This window comes from Cheilinus undulatus, linkage group 18, assembly GCF_018320785.1.
Source record: "Cheilinus undulatus linkage group 18, ASM1832078v1, whole genome shotgun sequence".
Classification (NCBI taxonomy): Eukaryota; Metazoa; Chordata; class Actinopteri; order Labriformes; family Labridae; genus Cheilinus; species Cheilinus undulatus.
Window position 1 is genome coordinate 6,011,598 of NC_054882.1, and position 21,059 is coordinate 6,032,656.

Consider the following 21,059-nt stretch of genomic DNA (forward strand, 5'->3'; position numbering starts at 1 on the left):
AGTATTGCAAACTCTCAAACTTGAAAATAAGTTATAAAGCGCATAAGAAATCATACAAAATAGGAACAAAAAGGCCGAAACCTACATACAAAAAAGCCATGGTGGACACATGAGTGACCCTGATAATAACCTTTACAAATCCAGAGTTGTTTTTGTATTCTTGCTTATTGTGTTTTTGTTTTCTTGTGTTTTAAGCTATTGTTTATGAGGACACTTAAAAAAATTAACACAATTTCAGGGGGTAAATTTGAACAATATTTTTTTCCTTCTATACTTTAAACTAATGTTATAAAGTTTGAAAACAGGATATATTTCATATATTTATCCATATTTGTACCTGACTGGGTGACCAAAATGATGATAAAAACATGTTTTTTTTCGAGAAAAGACATTTTTTCCCAAATTAATTGCCCTTTACAAACTAATTTCCCCTCCATACAACATTGACAAGACGGTGTGTTTTTTTTCCTCAAACAGTTTAAGATTTTATTAACTTAATAACGACAACAGTCAAACATTTCCCATCTTAGAAACCAAAAACAGTCTAAAAGATATCACCGGGGGTCTCGGTTGCTGTGAGGCGGGCCGAGTCAGGCAGCAGCTCGGACACCTCAGAGCGGATGTGTCCGGTCAGACCTCCATGGATGGATGTAGCCTGTCAGAGACGAAGCTGAGCGGTTAGCCGGATTTCAGGACACAAGACAGGTAAGATTAACCATTATTGTGGCGTATAGACAACACGACACACACCCAAAATACATAAATATAACTTAATGTGAATATATATGTGTGTATTTTAGGAATTTCAACGTAAACATAGCTTTAACTAAGGAAAGCAACCAAAGCTAACGGCTGCTAATGCTAACAGCTGGTCAGGGAGTGCCCAACTGACAGTTGACAGCAGAAAATCGGCCAGAAATGTGATTATTTTAGAATCATTTACAGCCGTAAGAATGAGATATTTATACGTAAAACAACACATAACGAAATCGAGCTCGTTTGACATATTTAAAGAGCGTTTTTATTGATAAATAAGGCGATGCATGTCTGAATACTCACCTCTAATGTATTGACTAGCCGAATTATTCTCGTTTAAATTAATTAATCTCAAACCCCGATCGCCTTTCACTAATTATTTCATCCTATTTGGTTAATCTATCGGGAGAAAATGTCATGTCAGGCTGCAGCCACACCCAGTGCTGTGATTTACAACGAACCAGACACAACAAACAGCAGTAATCTGGTTTCACCTTCATTGATAAATAGCAGCCCTTTATGTTATATAAATGCTGATATAACACGATTCTGGTCTGAGAGGCAGTGAGATGTCTTTGGATCAGCTGTCTGTGAGGTTTTGGACTCACTAGATGGCACCAAATTACAGATTTAGCTTTTGTATTTGTGTCTAAAAAGGTGTATGAGCAGATTTTTTCATAAAACTGCTGTGAAATTGGTCACTTTGATGCTAATTTGAGACACAGTAGAGTGAAATGTAATGGAGAGGATCTGCTGCTGTTTTCTATGGTTGACCTACTTATCCAGACTGAATATCATTAACATGCATCTAGTGGACTGACAGGCCTGTCTTAATAAGCTAATGTGTAAGCACTGCCTTAAGCAGCATCGTTCTCAGTTATGATCATTTATAGCATTACTGTCCACCAGATTTTCCCACCTCTGCTAGTGCATTATTTACACTCTGCTCTAGTTTAGTCATCCTCATTTACGATCAAATATCACCACACTGCAGACATGGCTCCAGCTTCTCCTCCCCGCTCTAATTCTGAGACTAACATTATGCTGCCAAATAACATTGAATAATGTTTTATGAGTACGAGTAGGTGTATTTAGTAGGGATGCAGTATTCGATTGACTGATATTTATAAATTAATTGTAGCAGATACCCATAACCAATATTTAAATGTAGTTCAGACCTAAAATTTTAGAATTGATGATAAACAAAGAAAAAGACCTCAGCTGATGTAGCTTTGTTGGTCCAGCCTAAAACTCCTCTAACTTATTTGTTCATACGGCTGATATTTACAGCTACTATAGGCAGATTTCTCAAGAGAAATTATAATATTGGCAGAAATGTTCATATCTGCCAATACCAATAATTCACTTTATAAGCTAATATCTACAGATATTGATAATATTGGCGGATCCCTTGTTAATATTAGCATACCTGCTCCTATTTTGATTCAAGGTGAAGGTTAAAGTGAGCATGTCATGAAACGCCCACTTATTTAGTATTTTTGCACATGTATTTGGGTATCAAGAGTATCTACTGACCCACAGCATGGGAAACTAACTGTCTCAGTCCTGTGTTTGTGGTCTGTTGTGTCTAGAAATACTAAATCTGACAGTCAGTTCTCAATTCGTGCCCACTGTAACTCAGTTTAGGGCTGGGCAGTAATCGCAAATGAGATTAAAAGCGCAATATGGCCTGCTGCAATTTACAAATCGCAAAAGTTGCTTTATTTCTTAAACTTAAAATGTGTCAAAGTACCAGTTTAGTACTTTTTTGCTGCGTATATTTTATGCACATCATGCAAACATTCAGGTTTTTCAGAATGAAAATACCTGTTTTACTTATTTAAAATGAGATGAAATAAAAATAATCATCCCTTCAATATAGCAATTGATATCAAAATTGCAACATGAGCCAAAAAAATCGCAATTAGGTATTTGTTTTAAATTGTTTTTTTCCTACTATATTCTATGGTATATTGTGTAGGTTATAATATAGAAATGTGTTGCTTGTAATTTATTGAAAAAATATATAAGATGAGGAACCAAAAAATTGCATATTAAATCGCAATTGTAATATTGGGGGGGGGGGGGGGGGGGGGCAATTGGATTTTTTTTACGAATCGTTCAGCCTTAAGAGCGACCCACTGAAACTGAGCTTTCTGAGAAAAGCTGTTAAAAGTTGGTTTACACAGGGTCACAAACCTCCTTTAATACTTGATCCATGTCATATTTTTACCAAAGCATGTCACAGATGCTATATGAAGAGATATATGGCCCCTATAAATTAAATCAAATCATGAAGTTAAAAAAATGATCCCAGTCTTATAACCTTTTAGTGTCTGTGCCTGTATTTGACCTCAGTTAGGGCTGTTGGCATTAATGCATTAATTGTAGGCTTCACTAGCCCAGCAATAATTATCATCATGCAAAAGTAAAACAAGCAGAAAGTGATGTTTGGCTGCTCTCGTACATGACAGATGGACAAGAGGAGAACGATCAGTGTAAATATATAAGACAAACAATGAAAAAGTTTATTTTTGCTGCATTTTTGTCCCAAAGTCTACGGCAAAGGATTTATGATGGAGTATTTTTTTTCCTTATGATGATTACAGACATGAAACCATTGTCTGTGTGCAACAATACATGAGATACAGCATCAAAATATGAACTAGTATTTGTTATTTAGATTTTTCTGTGAAAATACACAGAGGATAGTTTTAATTTTCATTGAAATTCTGCTGTTGTTTTGGACCCCAAGCTGTTATAATGGATACCTTTAGTGCTGTTGCTGCACGTTGTCCATGGTTGGAATAGAAACTAAAATAGAAGTTTTTATTTTGCTGATTATTGCACAGATCACTCTACAGGGAACAGGGAATGGGTGTGTAATTTCAGACTCAACCATGATCTTTGATCTACCTGAAGTTCCTTATTTTCCTTCAAAAGAAAGGCAGGTCTGTATTAGGGCTGGGCAATTAATCGAAAATTAGAATAAAGAGCATTATGGCCTGCTGCAATTTTTAAATCGCAGAAGGTGCAATATTTCTTTGACCTGAAATTTGAGTCAAAATACCAGTTTCTTTTTTTTTTTTTTTTTTTTTTTTTTGCAGCAGAGATGTTATGCATGACATAATATGCAATTATTCAGGTGCCTTTTTTCAGAACAGTCTACAGGAAAATCCCATCTTGTTCATTTTTGTACTTTTTTCTTATCAAATATAAAAATGACAAAAACCCTTCAACGCACGATGCATATCCAATTTGAAATACGATTCAAAATTAGTAGAATTACATATTTTTAAATAATTATAATTATATAATAATCACATATTAAATTGCAATTGCGATATTGGGCAAAAATAAATAAATAAATAACAATTAGATTATTTTCCAAAATCTTTCAGCCCTAGTCGGTATCCAGGCAGGAAATGAATAACCTTTACTTTAAGATGATAAAAAAATTTCAAAAATGAAACAAAAGCAGTTCAAATAGTGGAATTTAAAAACTGATCACAGGAAGTCTTAGGTTAATTGCTTTTTTTTCGTAAAAGTAATTGTTTGACAGCATTTATAAGACTAAATTACATTTTTGAGATCAAAATTAATCATATTAAAAGTTATGCACATTTTTTAGAGCTTCAGTGATCATCCGTGGTGTTTTAATTAATTGTTTAGATTTAAATTACATTGGCCTGTCATTGATTTATGTAAATTAAATTGAAACAAATTTATATCAGAATTCATTTATAATTCAAACCTTTAAATATGTAAAAATGTAAAAATGTTATAATTAACAAATTTATAAATTAAACCTTTAAATATGTAAAAACGTTGATATGTTATAATTAACAAATTTATAAATTAAACCTTTAGATATGTAAAAATGTAAATATGTTATAATTAACAAATTAATAATTTAAACCTTTAAATATGTAAAAATGTAAATATGTTATAATTAACACATTTATAATCTAAACCTTTAAATATGTAAAAATTTAAATATGTTATAATTAACAAATTTATAATCTAAACCTTTAAATATGTAAAAACGTAAATATGTTATAATTAACACATTTATAATCTAAACCTTTAAATATGTAAAAATGTAAATATGTTATAATTAACAAATTTATAATCTAAACCTTTAAATATGTAAAAACGTAAATATGTTATAATTAACACATTTATAATCTAAACCTTTAAATATGTAAAAATGTAAATATGTTATAATTAACAAATTTATAATTTCAATCTTTACATGTGTAAAAATGTAAATATGTTGTAATTAACAGTGTTTAAAAGTGTAATCTTTTGACTTTAAGTCACATTTAGAAAACATTACTACTTCATATCTCAGCTTATATCAGGTTTTTTTTTTCTAAATGAAATCAAATAATATATTGATACATTTATTTGATTCTAAGGGAAGCAGACCAGATTAATACATGTTGAAAGGTGTTGTTAAATGAATCTCTCTGCTGTCTGTGACGTATTTCTCTACCTTGATGACTCCTGACACAGCACTTTCTGCCCTTGACTCAGCTATTTCTGAACTTCACACATGCATTACTGTTAAATCCTAATAACGGTATGCTTCCAGAGTAAGTTCATGCTCATCTTTACCTCGTCTACTGATGCTGACTCCCCCTGAACCCACAAACGTCTCTGGTGTAGTCGGCGTGGTCGTGCAGCTCCGTGTGTCACCTCTGGTCCTGCAGCCTTCCTGTGCTCCAACAGCAGCAGACAGCGTCTGGTTCAGCTGCTGGTGACGCCTCTTTCTCTTCCCATTGTTCCCATTTGCTGTAAAGAGGCAGCTCTTTGATCATTTTCCGGCTGTCTGCTGGTTCGGTGAGAGATAAGCCCCCCCTCGTCTCTCCCTTTCCTCCCACAGCACCCCCTCTTGTGGTTCTGCTTTTATCATTTGGGTGCACAGAGACTGCAGAGGGTTAGTTTGTGTCCCTAAACATCCTCAACTGTGTTTGACTCCCAAATGAGCTCAGCGTTCAGCTGTTTTGTAGCTTTTGCTGCGGTTTTTGAATTGCCTGAACCTACAGATGCTGATTTGGTGTCCTGGTTCATGTTTGTTTTCTGAAGCTTCATGACTGATGAATTATTTGGTAGAGAGAAATCTGTATTTCCCCTCCTGAAGGCCGTCTCTCTTTCTGAGGCTGAATGCATGCTCTTCCAGCCTCTCTCGTCATCCTCTTATCTGAAAGCTTTTCCACAGAAACCCTGCAGTGTTTGCAAAAAGATGACAACACAGAAATAGAGAGGACCGAGAGTTAAAAAAAAAAAAGGCCCAGCCGTGCAGTTAGCTGATAAAAGCTGATAAAAGAGAGTTAATCCTCGCTCTGTGATGGGCCACAGCATCAGGCGGAGCGCTAATGCATTCTGCTGGCTCCTGCTTACAGTGTGTGCTGCGTTGTGGAGCATCACCTGGGCCTTTTGTGTTCAAACACAATGAAACAGATTGAATTGAACTGGTTCAGCCCCCCTCTCTGGGTGAAAAATGCTTACTGCCGGTGCTTTTGTTTTTAATTTCGAGGCCGGGTGGATTGTTTTTCCTCCCAGACTTCAAGCTTTTAGCACACAGAAGAAGTTAAATTTAACAGCAGTGTCACAGCTACTGCAGTGCAGGATTTAAGGAGACATCTTTGCTGCTGTTAAAAGGAACCTGACATCTTCATCTTATTACATTTGCATTTGAATCTCTTGTATGCTGAATAAAATCATACATGTCTGTGTTCTGAGAACATCTGAAATAAAAACACTCCCTCGCAGGCCACCATACCATCATCCTACAGCCCATACTCTTTCCCTACATGGTTGGTTATCTTTTATAATATGAACCTGATGGCACAGTTAATAAAGAGAACCATGAAGAAGAGGTTAGTGTAAATCAAAGTGAATGTAGTCATAGAGGCAAAGAGACCAGAGTTGACCTACTGTGATAGTGTTGGTATTTCTCATTAATGCTGACAGAGACATAGAGAAATAGCCCTTGAGCTCGGGACTCCAACTCGGGATTTCGGGTAGGATCCAAGCAGCCCGAGTCGGTCGGAATGATGTGATAGCAAAATGGCGTTGCACACTGTGAGAGGTAAACAGTCACTTTCTCCTCAACTTTTACTTTTATGTGTCGTCTAATTTAGCATTTGTGTCACTACAGTACAGGCCTCTGCACAGCTCGCTTTGATGCCCGTATAAGTTCAACGATGCATGCAGGATTCCCCTCGCTGGTGCGTTCAAGTCATACTTACAGCTTATGACGTTTCTCTTTCTCTCTCTCCCTCAAGTAGCTAATGTATTTCCCCAGCAGGAATTTTTGATCCTCGAAAAACATCCGAACAAACATCAGCTTACTGCGGCCGGCCATGTTTTCCAAGCTTATTCCAAGCTTAGCGATGAAATGCATTTACCTCGTAAGTCGGAATTTCCCACCCGGATCTTTCAGAGTTCCGAGTCCAATCGAAAGCAGCATTACACCCGGCCCACAAGATCATATCCTTTTCTTATTATAACTGGCCCTAAAATATGAGGTCTGCAGATTTCCTCCAGTATTAAAATCTAAACTTAGCCATGATGATATCAAATATCCTCAAGTCATAAAAATGTGGAAAAAAATAAAGAATAAAAATAATAAGAAAAAGACACGTGGGAAAAGAAATTAATTTGTGTTTTCAATTCATATTCTCAATTTTGCATTGCACAATTATGACTTCAATCTATTATTTAGACTTTTATTTCATATTTTAACCTTTTACATTTATTATTTTGACTTTTTAATCTTGTATTTTGACCATTTTCAATTTATTATTTTCACTTTTTATCTCATATTCTGACCTTTCAATGTATAATTTTGACTTTTTATCTAATCGTGTGACCTTTTGAACTTATTATTTCAACCTTTATCTCACATTTTAAATTTTAAGTCTTTTTTTGCCTTAAAACATGACTGTGACTTTCTGTTTTGTATATTTGCCTTTTAAAAGCATCATTTTAACATCTCATTTTGTGTTTTGACCTTTTGAACTAATAAGTTTGACTTTTTATCTCAGATTTTGAGCCTTTTAACTAATCAGTTTGACTTTTTAAATCTCGATATCATTTATCATCAGTGCTAGTTTTTTCCCCCATAATTTATTACTGGTGAAAATGAGGTTAACAGTTTGGTTAAATGTGAACCCTGTTAGGCCCTCAGATTAGACCTTAATTCAGAATCCGGTCCCTTCTGTGATTGAGTTTGACACCCCTGATGTAGAGCAATGATCATGCACGGTGGAAATACAGGATGGATCAGACTTTAAGCGTTAAGAACTCACAGTGTTTGGCTATATTTGTATGTTGGAGAAATAAACCAGGCCGCCTGCAGCCCACGTATTTACTATATCCTCACTTCTTGTGATTCATGCCATCTGAGATGTGCACAGGCATTTATCTCATGAGCCTCTGTATATACAGTACCTATTAAAAGTATCCTCCCTGTTAGATGTTTTACCCTTTCATTGATTTTATAAATCAGTCATGGGCAATATAATTAGCTTTTTTGACAACAAAAAAAAATTATAATTAAAAACTCTTAAATGTCAAAGTGAAAACAGATTTCAGCCAACTGGTGCTAGTAGCCTCACAAATAATGAAATGGGTATTGCCTGAGTGCAGTGACACAGTATAAAGAATCCTGTGTCTGTAAGGTCCAGCCACTGGTTAATCAGTATTCCTAGCTACCATTACACCATTAAGACAAAAGAACACTCCAAGCAACTCAGAGGAAAGGTTACTGAAAAGTATGAGTTAGGGGATGGATACAAAAAGAATTCTAAGGCACTTGAGCATCCCCCAGAGTTCAGCTAAGGCCCCATCAACACGGAGAAGAATTCAGGAGTATACACAAAAGTTTTCTGTCGTATCAGCGTTTCATCCACATGGAAATGGCGCTTTGGGAGGCTGTAAACACTACTTTTTGAAACCAGTGAACCAGTAATCAAATCTGTCCGCTTCATCTCCGTGTGGGCGGCCAACCACATCTTTCTTGAATCAATTACGTCACACATAGCGTAGCCCACCTATGCCGCATGCACGTGTCAAATCAAAACAACAATGGCGGGTTACAGGGCTGTGTTTGTGCTGCAGAAGGTCCTGAGCTTATTATGGCTTTTACAGCAAAACCTGATGCTTCTTTACCACCACCGAGAACAGCAGAAACCAGATGTTCTTAAATCCACTGCGTAGAACAACCAGAAGGACAACCAGGAGAAAGTTTGTGGCAGTTTTCTGTGATCTTCTCTCTTTTGGTGCATCTCCGTGGCAGCGTTACAGCACCATGGAGATGCTTGGCATACAAACTACAGCGTTTTCAGTCGTTTTCAGTGGTTCTGTGGTTCTGTTCACGTATATTTCTTGAAACGATCCTGCATTTAAGGAAAACTTTTTCAAAACGAAATGGAAATATATCGTTTTCATCTCTGTGTGGACAAGGCCTAAATCCATCATCAAGAAATGGAAAGACTATGGCACATGTGTAGACCTGTCTAGATCAGGCCATCCTCACAAACCAAAAGGCATGTGGGAGACTCCATGGTCAAGTTGAAGAAGGTTCTTTGGCCTGAAGAGACATACATGGTGGTTTTTAGCCATCAGACCAGACGCCAAACACGGCACATCACCACAGACACACCATCCACACTGTGAAGCACAGTGGTGGCAGCATCATGCTGTGGGGATGCCTCTTGGCACACAGTCCTGGAAGGCTTTTAAATGAAATACAGGAAAATTCTGCTGGACAATCTTATTCAGTCTGCAAGAGAACTACAGCTTGAGAGAATATTTTCAGACAGTGACAATGAAATGAAGCATACAGCGAAAGCTACACACAAACAGTTGAAAGAGAACAAGGTGAATGTTCTGGAGTGGCTGAGTCAAAGCCCAGACCTCAGTCCAGAAGAGAATTTGTGGCTGAACTTAAAAAGTTGTGTTCATGCCTGATCCCTGTGCAACCTCACAGAGCTTGAGGAGTTTTGCAGGGAATAATGGAGTAAAAACTGCAGCGTCCAGATGTGCAATTGTGATTGAGAGCTGTCCACACAGACTCAGTGCTGTGATTGTAGATTTACAGCCAAAATATTATGCTGATAAATTGTGTATCCCCATAATATATTGAAAGTAAAAAAGAAATACTGTATAAACTTTTGATTGGCATAGTTTTACTTAAATATACAGTTTTAGCATTAGCTTAGCTTTTATGAGGAGCTGGATTTTGTTAGGATTTCTTCTGTGTTTGTTTTAACCAGCAACATTTTTGTGAATAATTTTCCTTTTGTCAGGTAAAAATGGAGTCCCTTTGACTTTTTCTCTCTCTCTAAGGTACTAGTTCTCTTTTTCAGAGAGCAGCTTTCTTCACTAATAGCTTTGGTAACAGTTTGTGGTAGGAAATGAAAATGTGTTTCACTGGCAAGCAGAACAATTGGAGGTGACAGTGTCAGTTACTGGGTTTACTTCTACTGGAGATAAGCTATTAAAACAGGCTGTACATACCCAAGGCCACTTCATTAAGTACACCCAATCAACTGCTCATGAACGCTTATATTTAATCAGCCAATCACATGGCAGCAATCAATGCATTTAGACACGTAGACGTGGTCAAGATGATGTTCTGAAGTTCATACCAAGCATCAGAATGAGGAAGAAAGCTTTTAAGAGACTCTGAATGTGTCATTGTTTTTTGTGCAGATGGAGTATTTTACAAACTGCTGATCTACTGGGGTTTAACACACAACCATCTCTGTTGTTTACAGAGAATGGTGAGAAGAAGAGAAATATCCAGTGAGCAGCAGTTCTCTGGGCCAAAATGCCGTGTTGATGGCACAGGTTAGAGAAGAATGGCCGGACTGGTTCAGGCTGATAGGCAACTTAAATAACCACGTGTTACAACAGAGGTATGCAGAATAGCATCTTTGAATGAAGAACAAGCCGAACATTGAAGCAGACTGGCTACAGCAGCAGAAGAGCAGACCAGGTGCCAGTCCTGTCAGCTGAGAACAAAAGAATGAGGCCACAGTTTTTACAGGCTCACCAACATTCACATTAGAAGACTGAAAATTAATGTCTCCATTTCTGCTGCCACATTTAGATGGTGTATCAGAATTGGATGTACACATCAGTAAAAGCATGGAGTCACCCTGCTGTGTATGAACAGTTGGGCTGTGGGGAACATTGTCTTTAGGATCTTAGTATCAACTAAACATTGTTTAGATGCCTCAGCCTACCTGATTACTGCTGCTGCCACGTCCATTCCTCTATGACCTCAATGTACCCGTCGTCTGATGTCTACTTCCAGCAGGATATGACAGGCTACAGCTCGGACCATCTCAAACTGGTTTCTTAAGCATGACAATGAGTTCACTGTACTCAGACGGCCTCTGCGGTCACCTGATCCTAATCCGTTAGAGCACCTTTGGGAGGTGGTGGAACCAGAGTCACATCATGGATGTACAGCTGACAGATACAGAGCTGTGACCCTGACATGTCAATATCGACCAAAACCTCTGAGGAATAGAGAGGAATATTGAAATATCCCAAATGAACAAAAGTCATTTTGAATGCAAAATAGTGGAATTTAAAAAATGCAAGAAGAAGGATGCAATTAATCGCAATTAATCTCAAGATTAAATTAAAGATTTTAATCTTTTGACAGCCCTTGTAATAACCCTTATAAAATGTTAAGTGTAAGGCCAAAAAATCAGAGTAATCATTGAAAAATCACCACATGACAGAACCTATGGACAAAGCGTGTGGCAAAGTTAGTGTTTAATCACCATTTTCTCGTTTCCATCATCACTGGAAGCCAAAACTAGTATTGAAATTAGAAACGTGATTAAATACCCAACACGAGAAGTTCATGATACTGACTGATCAGGATTTAAAGTTCTTCAAAGTTCTGCTTGATAGTTTTAAAAAGAACAGCAGCAACAGTAATATTAACAGTTTTCCAGAGCCCAAAGCTGCATCCTCAAATCACTTCTTTTGTCAAACAAACCAGTGTTCATTTTGGTGGCTATTTTTAATAGAGTTTATGCACCAATCTGATATTGTTGGTTTAACTTTATAAATTATTTTGCTTTGTTTGGCCATACTAAATGTTAGTGCTATAAACTAGGGATGCACAATATTGGATTTTTGCCGATATCCGATATGCCAGTATTTACAGAGTCATTTTAGCAGATACCGATATCGATACTGATATTTAAATATGCTCTTCACACAAGAAATTTCAGTCCTTTGGACACACTTTAAGGTTTGAGGATGACTAAGAAAACAAATTTTAGTCCTTAAAAACACTCAGTATATCAGTATATATGGACAAAATTTACAGTCGATATAAGCTGAAATACACAGGAAAAATATCAGATGTAAATATCAGCAGAAATTTTGATATCTGCCGATACTGATATTTGCCTTTTTAAGCTAATATCTGCCGATACCGATATCAAACCGATAATATCGTGCATCCCTACTATAAACCGAAAATCAATTCTTCTTTGCTGCTTGATAGCACTGCATGCATGAGCTGCTGCTTTAGAGCAGCGAAGAAGAAACAAAGGACTCACTGCAGCAGTAAAGAATGCAGTTTATCTCTGAATGTGATTGTTAAAATGCCTTACATATAGGGAATGTCTCACACAGTGACACAGTTTATCAAAAGTTAAATAACTTTGGAACCATAAATCGTCGCCTCTTAGGCCACTTGTCTTTCCTCTACTTGTCTTTCCTCTTCCTCCAGCCTCCTCTCTTTTAATCCAGTTTTGATCATTTATTACGGCTAACATGAATGCTAACTGTCATGTTGTTTACCCTTTGTGAGGGTTTGTCAGCCAATAGCAGGCTGTTCTGTAATCACGTCATCTGCCTGAATAGAGCATCATGGAGATAGAGAGAGAGCCTGTAATGCAGCTCCCTGTATTATTATTTTAATATTTAGCGGTAAAACTCAATAATCAGCAGAAGAACAACTTTAGAGTTGTACAGAGATGCTGTACATTATGATTGTATTTGTTGAGTCAAATATAGGTCTGAAATAATTTGCTAGTCTGCGCAGTCAGTCCAGACAGTTCACACTAGTGTCAGATCAGTACTCAGTATCGGGAAGGAAGAAATGGTATTGGAACATCCCTATAAAATACATAGAATATAAATACCATTAGGTTCTCAGAGTACCAGTAAAAAAATCACAGTCCAGCCCAATATCATTCCTGCCTTCATTGCTACTATTTAAGAGCTTTATAGACACATGAATAAAAGAATTTTAAACCCTGCTTGACTACAGCAGGAACCGTGAACCTCTTTCTGGAGGGCAGCAGTTCATACTCTGGATGTAAATGTGATTGATCATTTACAGACTTTATTTATAGGTGCCTTTTAAATCACTTAAAGTCGCCAAACAAGGCAAAATTAAAATTAAATCTATAGATGAGACAACAAAAATATATAAATTACCAGTGAATGACAACATTGCACAAAAACAAAAACAGCGTGTATATTAGCCGAAATAAGAAATCAGTCTGACTGAATGTACAAGTTGAAAGGATGGGTTTTTGAGACAGTATTGTTACAAATTTCAGGCGGAAGGGAGTTCCAGAGGAAGGAGCAGAGCGGCTAAAGGCTCTAGATCAGGGGTCATCAACTATATTTTTACGAGAGCCATTGTTTTTCTATACAGGCACTTTGGGGGCCAAACTTTCAAATAAACTAAATACATTTTTGAAAATATTTTTGCTTAAATATTTTCTTTTCTTTCAAATGTGCGTAATTTTCAGGCTCTAACGGTGAGATCAGTTCCTATATCGCAGCCGGCCACAAGTGGGCGATTGAGATATTTAAGCTCAAAATTTCTGTGACTGCCACGCTGTCTGCCACTGGGTTTGACGCTAACATGCTAGATAGTTATAAGTGGAACCCAAGAAGGAAAATTGCCCCTGAAAATGACAGTTTTTTTTAAAGAATGGACCGATAAATACACATTTATACATGGATCATATTTGCTTGTAATGGCTGACAGGTGGATTTCTGAAAAATGGATGAAACATAAAGTCTTCCTGATAGAATTTTTCAATCTCAGCTGTTTTTGGACTTGTTTTAATAGCTGTATGGAGTTTATTTAAAAAAAAAAAATCATGTTTTTCCTCTGCACATGTCCTTAATTTATAATGTTCTAGGGCCGGATAGGAGGATGTGGGGGGCCTGATGTGGCCCCGGGCCTCCAGTTGATGATCACTGCTCTAGATCTTTGGTGGTCAAGCAGCAGGTGGGACCGTTAGCTGGATACAGGTGCTGATGTTCAGAGGTCAGAGGTTAAGAGAGGTGAGGTTATGGATGCTGCTGAAGATGAGGAGTAGAATCGTAAAGTAAATCTGGAAATTGACCTGGAAATATTGATAAACTTTTCATGCAAAATGAAGAAATATGGATTCTGAACGTCCAGCAGTCCAGCACTTTCATTTTAGTCTTGTGTTAGTCTCCTAAACTAAATGGAGTTTTTGTCAGAGTTTTTAATCAACAGAAATCGATTTGTATCTAGTCTTAGTCTGGTTTTCCTTGTGGAAAAAAGGTAGTCAACGAACATTTTTAGTCCTAACATTGAAACAAAGAGCTCTAATTCAAAGATTTTACTTTCAGTCATGAAAAAAAGCAGAAAATCCTTTGAATTTGGAAGCATATGTTTGGTACTTTGTCTGGGTACTGCTTCTAATTTTGTGCCTCAAAGATTTCTCTCTGTTCCAATCTTGTGAATCATCATGAAGGGGAGTCATGACTGTTGGGTTAATTTTGAACAGCTTTTCAGAGGTGTATCTGCAGGCTTTAGGACCCAGCACCTCCGTGAGCCTGGGCCTAGACCTCCCTCCCTCCTGCGCAGACACTCGCTCTGCAGCAGCCGCTCAGCTGATGCACTCACAGCACGGCGAACCTTCTCCTCCTTCGCTCTTCTGTTTCCCTCTGCCCCGTTCAGTCCGAGGGGCTTTATCGGCATCGTCTGCTCCACTGAAACTTTTCCCCAACGCTACAATCTGTCTCCGCGGCTCTAGTTTGGGAGCAGCGTCACAGAGGAGAGGACCGAGGAGTTTTTAAGAGAGGCTTTGATGATGAAGCGAGGGATGGTGTGATTCTGTAGAGAGACAGAGAGGAAGAGGGAGACGCTCCAGCAGCATCACCACCTCCTCACTCCTCTACCAGACCCCTCTTCTGTCTGGCTCTTCTCTTTAACTCCCTCCTTCAGAGGAGACAGGAGGCTTGTTGGTCAACCAGGAAACATGTCCCAGACCAGGAGGAACACGTACACACGGGTGAGTGCGTGCTGTGTGTTTACATCCCAGGTTGTGCTTTGAACTGGCCAGACTGTGGCGTTTTAAGTTAGTCCTGGTCTGCGTGCTATTGTTCCTCTTACGTCTGATCAATTAGTTTCACCCTGTCATCTCCTGCTTGTAGATTTTACTCAGAAAAGAAGGAGCTGAAATCCATTTTTATGCTGCCTTCTTGTGCCTGAATTGTCGCCTCTTTGTTCGCCTTGGATGCCCCTCAGGCTGGCTGCTGCGCTGATATTCAAGATCAGACCTCTGTGAAGATGACTCAACTCAATTATACATTACAGTTGTCTTTGCAACAGGATTTTGGAACTTTTATTCTGGTAAAAATCTAGCAATAAAGATGCCTGCTTTGAGACAAAAACAGGAGGCCTAGACACTCAATATTGGGGAATTTCTCAGTGTCATAAACAGCAGGTGAACTCCTGCATGGTGACTAAATTACACAGATATGTCGGCTGTTTTTTGATACCTCAACATGCTTGTGCAGTTTGCTCTATGTATGTGGGGTTGCCTGCAATTTTTGATGCATTCTCATCAATGCACCTGTTTCATCAGACAGGTGCATTCTCATCAGTGCACCTGTCTGATGAAACAGTTTTACTTTTTTGAGCTTTGGCCCCTTTTTTGACACTTACAATCACTAAATAGCTGAGATTTTATCAGTTATCTTATTTAATCAGTTTTAAAACATCCAAAATAAAAAAAAATCAAAGTATAGAGAGTTATGACAAGCTTTAAGGAGATTAAGCATTGAAGGGTTAATTCAAGATTAGTTTCTGTTTTTAGATTTTTTTCTGGCTTTTTTCTTTTACTCTGATAGGACAGCTGATGAGAGACAGGAAACTGACCAAGAATCCTTTCTTCTTTTTATGGGGCATATTCTCAAAAACTGAGCTAAACTGGCACCCATCTTTTTTGCCTTGATTTGACATAGCTTAATAAAGACAGGAAATGGGGGGGGGGGACACATGCACCCAACAGTGCCAGCATTGGGATTCAAACCCATGACTAGTGTGTCAAGGACATCAGCCTCTGTATTTTATAATATTATTGAATTTCTGTTGATTTGCATAAGTCTCTTGATTCTTTTAACATTCTATCTTAAGCCAACCACTCGTCCACTTGTTTCTAAAGCACTTAAGTCTGATTTCTTCTTCTTTGTCCATTCTAAACCGTAACCTATGTCGTAAGCGTGTGCAGTCCTGAGCACTACGCAGAAGCCTACGCACATAGCCGGCACGCACCTCCCCAAAACTGTAACTACACATCAAAACAACACAGGCCATAAGCCCTGTGATTGGTCTGCTGGTGACTGCCATACTCAGAGTGATGTCTACAGACATATAGTGTGCACTCTAGTTTAGATAAATGGTAATTCACCTTGTCAAATCTACTTGCAAGCATCTGAAAATATCAGACGAGCATTTCCTCGTCCATGTCCTGTTCAGTGGTAGAATGAGCAGCCATATTTCCCATCCCCACCAATGTCTCCTCTCTTTTCTTGCAATGGCTGCAGTATAATCTGCTCAATATTTATTAGCTCTAACCCCACATATACTTGGTTTTAGGTACCATGCTTTCCTTTACACAAACAAGCAGGAAGTTTGGCCAATGGACCAGGAAGGGACGTAAAAATGCACTGCCCAGTAGCATTTGTGTGGAGTATTGCAAACCAGCGCACAAGTATGTAGGGCTCACAATAGACTTGGTCTCTATAGAGAAGTCTAGCTGTGTCTGTGACGTAGACCCGACTCAAAAGCATGAACCAGGCTTACATTGGAATTTGTTCAGAGTCGCCATATAGGACTGATTGAGTTTAATTACAACTTCAGCAGTTTTCCCATATAATGCCACTATGATTGGGCAGTAGAGGTGGCAGAGCAGGTTATCCACATCGCTGTGTTTCACAGGTTTATTGTTTTTGCATTTCTGCATTCTTGACAATATTCATCAGCAGTACGATGTATTAAGACACTTAAATAACATCACCCTCCTTTTTAAATGTTTCACCTGTATTCTGTAGTCACAGCAGGTACATGGAGTATATGAATGCTGATTGTTGGTGAGAAAGAGGATTGTCACCAACCTTCTTGAGCGCAGAATATCAGGATGATATCTGCTAAAAATATTAAAAGCACTATGTAAGTAGCTGATTTTTTAAAAGATATATTCTTTTATTTTTATGTTTGTTTTTAGAGAACAGGACAGTGAATCAAGTCAGAAACAGGGATGAGAAACTAGGGGAGAAAGGAGCCACAGGCTGGACTTAAACCTGGGCTGCTCGCATACATGAGGCGCAGGCTAACCGCTAGGCTATCTGCGCCCTAGAAGCATATTTTCTGACATGAAGCATTTCTCCTCAAATGACGCATTTAAGCAGATGACTCTCCTATGCTTGGATGGTAATTATACATGGATATAAAGAAGAAGATGATGTTGGCAGATGTACTCAGGTCGCTGTAAATATACCTGGGTGGTTCACTGTATTTTCTTTTGGGGGAACAGTGTTAGAAGAGCTGAGTTTTTTGATCAAGTAGGTAAACAAACAAGCTCCAACTAATGCTGATGAAAAATGAAGGTAGTGTGGAAGAGCAAAACCTGCAGTTCTTTGAGTGTCCACTAGAGGCTGGCTGCAGAAGTGCTAGAGGCCACATACACACTCATGTTAAAATTCTGAATTTTACAGCCTGGCTCACAAAGCCTTTTGGTGGGAATAGTTCATTTGTTTATGGGCATACACTGTATGGGAGGTGAACTGTTTGAATTAATCTGTTTTGGCTGAAATAAGGATATTTATCCATGCATTTTTGGCTGCAAGCCGGCACAATCTTGCTGTTTGTCAGGAGACTTAAGACCCGCCTTAGCTCCACTTCTTTGTCTGTTTCTAGGTGGATCTAAAGTTAGTTTGAGACAGAGTTTTCATTATGGCCACCACCATGGAATGGCGTCAAAATGGTTTATGGATGAAGTCATTCAATGTGTGTCCAAACCTGAAAATTTTAATCATCATAAAAAAACAGCAAAATCTTTCATCTCAGAAGCTTGATCCAGACATTTCTGCTCGAGAAGTGTCATTGAATCCTGATAATATTTGGCAGTGACTTTCACTTCAGTCTCTAAATAGATGCATCGTTGCAGGGCTAATGATTTACAGGTAGCTGATAGGCTCATAAGGCTTTTTACTAACACAGGATTCATGAGGCACAAAGGACTTCCTGTTTGTCATCCGTCTCTGAGTCAGGCAGCGTCCCGTCATCAGGACAGATGACATCAGTGCTCAGGACCTTCCAGCTGTTCTTTTCTTTCTTCCAGGTCAATAAGACGTTGTAAAAATAAAGAATAATCCGTCTACTGTGTACTTTCCCAGCTAAAAATGGTGACGGATAAGGTGCTCGATGGAATTCCAGCAGCTTACTTTCTGCAGCAATAGCATCTGCAGCTTTACTATTTATCCATGTGAAACAGCGCAGCAAATGAGGCAGTATCACTGTTGATATCTTCTTTTAGCATTGTCGTCTGCGTGAGCTTGTGAGTGTTTTAAGAGTAGAGTGGCACTAAATAATTCAGCACGTCCTCCTCGGGTCCTTTTGCCTGCAGCACATGGCAAACAGGTCAGAGCAGCAGTAACCAAACAACGCCGAGGGCTTCCTTTACAGTCTGTTAGCCGGAGAAAAGCAGCTGTTTCATGGCTTTACACAAGGCTTGAATTATAAACAGAAAGGGATGTCTGATTGCAGATAGCTGACAGGTGCATCTGAGCTTAGACGCTTAGCCGCTTGTTTCTGCTTGTGCATGAATCTGAAGTGATTTAAGGGCTTTAAATAGGCTTTTAAACTTGAATAAAAGATTTGAGTGCTTGACTGTGTTTGAGAAAATGCTCTGCAAAGAGACAAAAGACTCCCGGATGCACTCAGTGCAAAGAAATGTCCATGACTTAAAAGCTAGGTTAATTAGATTTTTTGCAATCAGGGGAATTCAAAGCTACTGAATATCTCAACAGGAGTGTTCATCTACAGCTGTGTTAATGCTGGAATAGCTGCTGTCTGAGCGGACAGTTTTCTGCCCCTCATGTTGTGCCTGATAACAGTTTTCTCTAAACACAGTGACGTATTCGGACCAGGGGTTTCCTTGTAGCTGTGGGGGGATTTGTAAAGCGTTCAGTGTTCCCCGTAAGACGTCACTTAATCTTTAAGCTTACGTTTAAAATATTCCCAGAATTTCTGATCATTAAAATTCTTGGAGTGATTTTTCAGGGGCCATATTGACATGGGAGCAAGTCCTGAAACAAAACACTCTTTATAGATGCACATTCCAACCTATACTACGCTTTAAGGCTCCTCATTGTGCAATAAAGCTGACTGTTAATGCCTGGAGGTACACCGTTATACCAGGTGATACAATCCCCCTTGTTCCTTGTTGACATCATTGTTACCCTAACTCCTAGTCTTAGTTAAAGATAATGAATATATGATCTCTTTCTGGCCTCCCATTGTTCATTGGAAGTAGGGCTGGGCATTTAATTGCAAATTAGATTAAATTGCAATATGGCCTGCTGCAATTTCCAATTCACAAAAGTTGGAATATTTCTATTTTGATATATTCTTTTTTTGTAGCAGCAGCAGAGATTTTATGCTCATTATGCAAACATTCAAGTGTCATCACAGCAATCCTTTTAAATATGACACACTTCTCTCTAATCCCTGCTTGCATCAATGCTGATGCACCATGCTGCTGCTGCTGCTGGCAAAGCCTCACCTCCTCCATCCCAGCCACCTCCTTTACAGCGTAAAGCTTGTTGCATCATCATATTCAGATTCATGCTACCATGGATTAATTCCTTTGGAATAATTTCATTGTTTTTAATAATAAATGTGACTGTCCATATGGGGGTTCTAGCCATGTGCTCCCTGGAAAGTCGATGCATGCTGCTTGACTAACTGGGGATCAACAAATTACAAACGTAGATGGATGTTAATGACATAATAATCCTTACTGCCTAGAGCAGCATAAGTTGAGTGACAATGTGCAAATGCTTAAGACACATTTTAAGGTGGGTCTTCAGTATTTGGGCTGCTTAAAAACTGTGGGGGGATAATTAAGAGTATGCCAACTTAACCAGCGGCCACTCCACTGGATTTTTAAAGCCAGCCCACAAAACACTTACGTTTACTGAAACAAAGTTGATCAAGTTAGTTATGATCACTTTTATGATTATTTGAGGTTCTGGTCTAAGTTGATAAATGAGCATGGATTCAGAGAGGATCTGCTTTGAGAGTTTGAGTCCTCCAGTGGGTCAGACACATGAATTCTCCCAGAGCATCTTTAAATCCCTCTGTGAGTCTGTTTTGGTTCTGCTGAGGTTTTCAGTGTTGTTAAAGTGAAACAGAAGCACACAGACGGTGTGTATGTTTACTGTGGGCTGAAGGAGAGTCACTGTGTTCTCTCTCAGAGTAATAATACCCCTCTCTCTCTTTCTCTCTCTCTCTCTGCTCGTCTGCTGAGTCACCATCAGTTCTAGGACATCAGGCTGTAAATTGGGTTATGCAGGATTATTTGATTATGAAATATTGCAGCTTTACGTTACCAAGGTGCAACGTTTCCTCTCCACATCAGGCCAGCTGTTTGACATCTCAGTTTATTGTTGACAGTGAATTATCACAAGCATTCGTCGGTGCTGTTTTAGCATGCTTTGACATTTAGAGAGCAGGACCAGACGGGCTTTTTACTTTTGTGTGATCTGAACAGCTTAGTGAGTCAGAAAGACTCTAAATCTACGTTTTTGTACCTTTTCCTACATCTCTGTGGGAAATGATCCTCTGAAAGAGCCCTGGAACACAAATGTGCTCTTAAACCTTCATTATGAGATGCTTTTAGGTCCAGGTTACTTTATTTATACCTTTAGGCAGAGCTGTTTTAAAATTTGTGCATCATGATGGATGTCACTATCTT

At 38.5% G+C, this 21,059-nt stretch overlaps 1 protein-coding gene across 6 annotated transcripts in view; it reads left to right on the forward strand.

Moving 5' to 3' along the window:
- Positions 1–600: 600 nt before the first annotated feature.
- Positions 601–21,059, forward strand: part of LOC121526143 (dynactin subunit 1-like) — a 63,679-nt gene continuing 43,220 nt past the window's right edge. For 3 of the 6 annotated variants that reach the window (XM_041812548.1, XM_041812549.1, XM_041812551.1), the window contains exon 1: positions 14,754–15,089. In XM_041812548.1, coding sequence (XP_041668482.1) covers positions 15,057–15,089 — 33 coding nt within the window. In that variant the 5' untranslated portion in view covers positions 14,754–15,056. Of the gene's footprint in view, positions 706–14,753; positions 15,090–21,059 lie in introns of those variants that run through there. The other 3 variants (XM_041812550.1, XM_041812553.1, XM_041812552.1) reach the window with 2 other exon arrangements.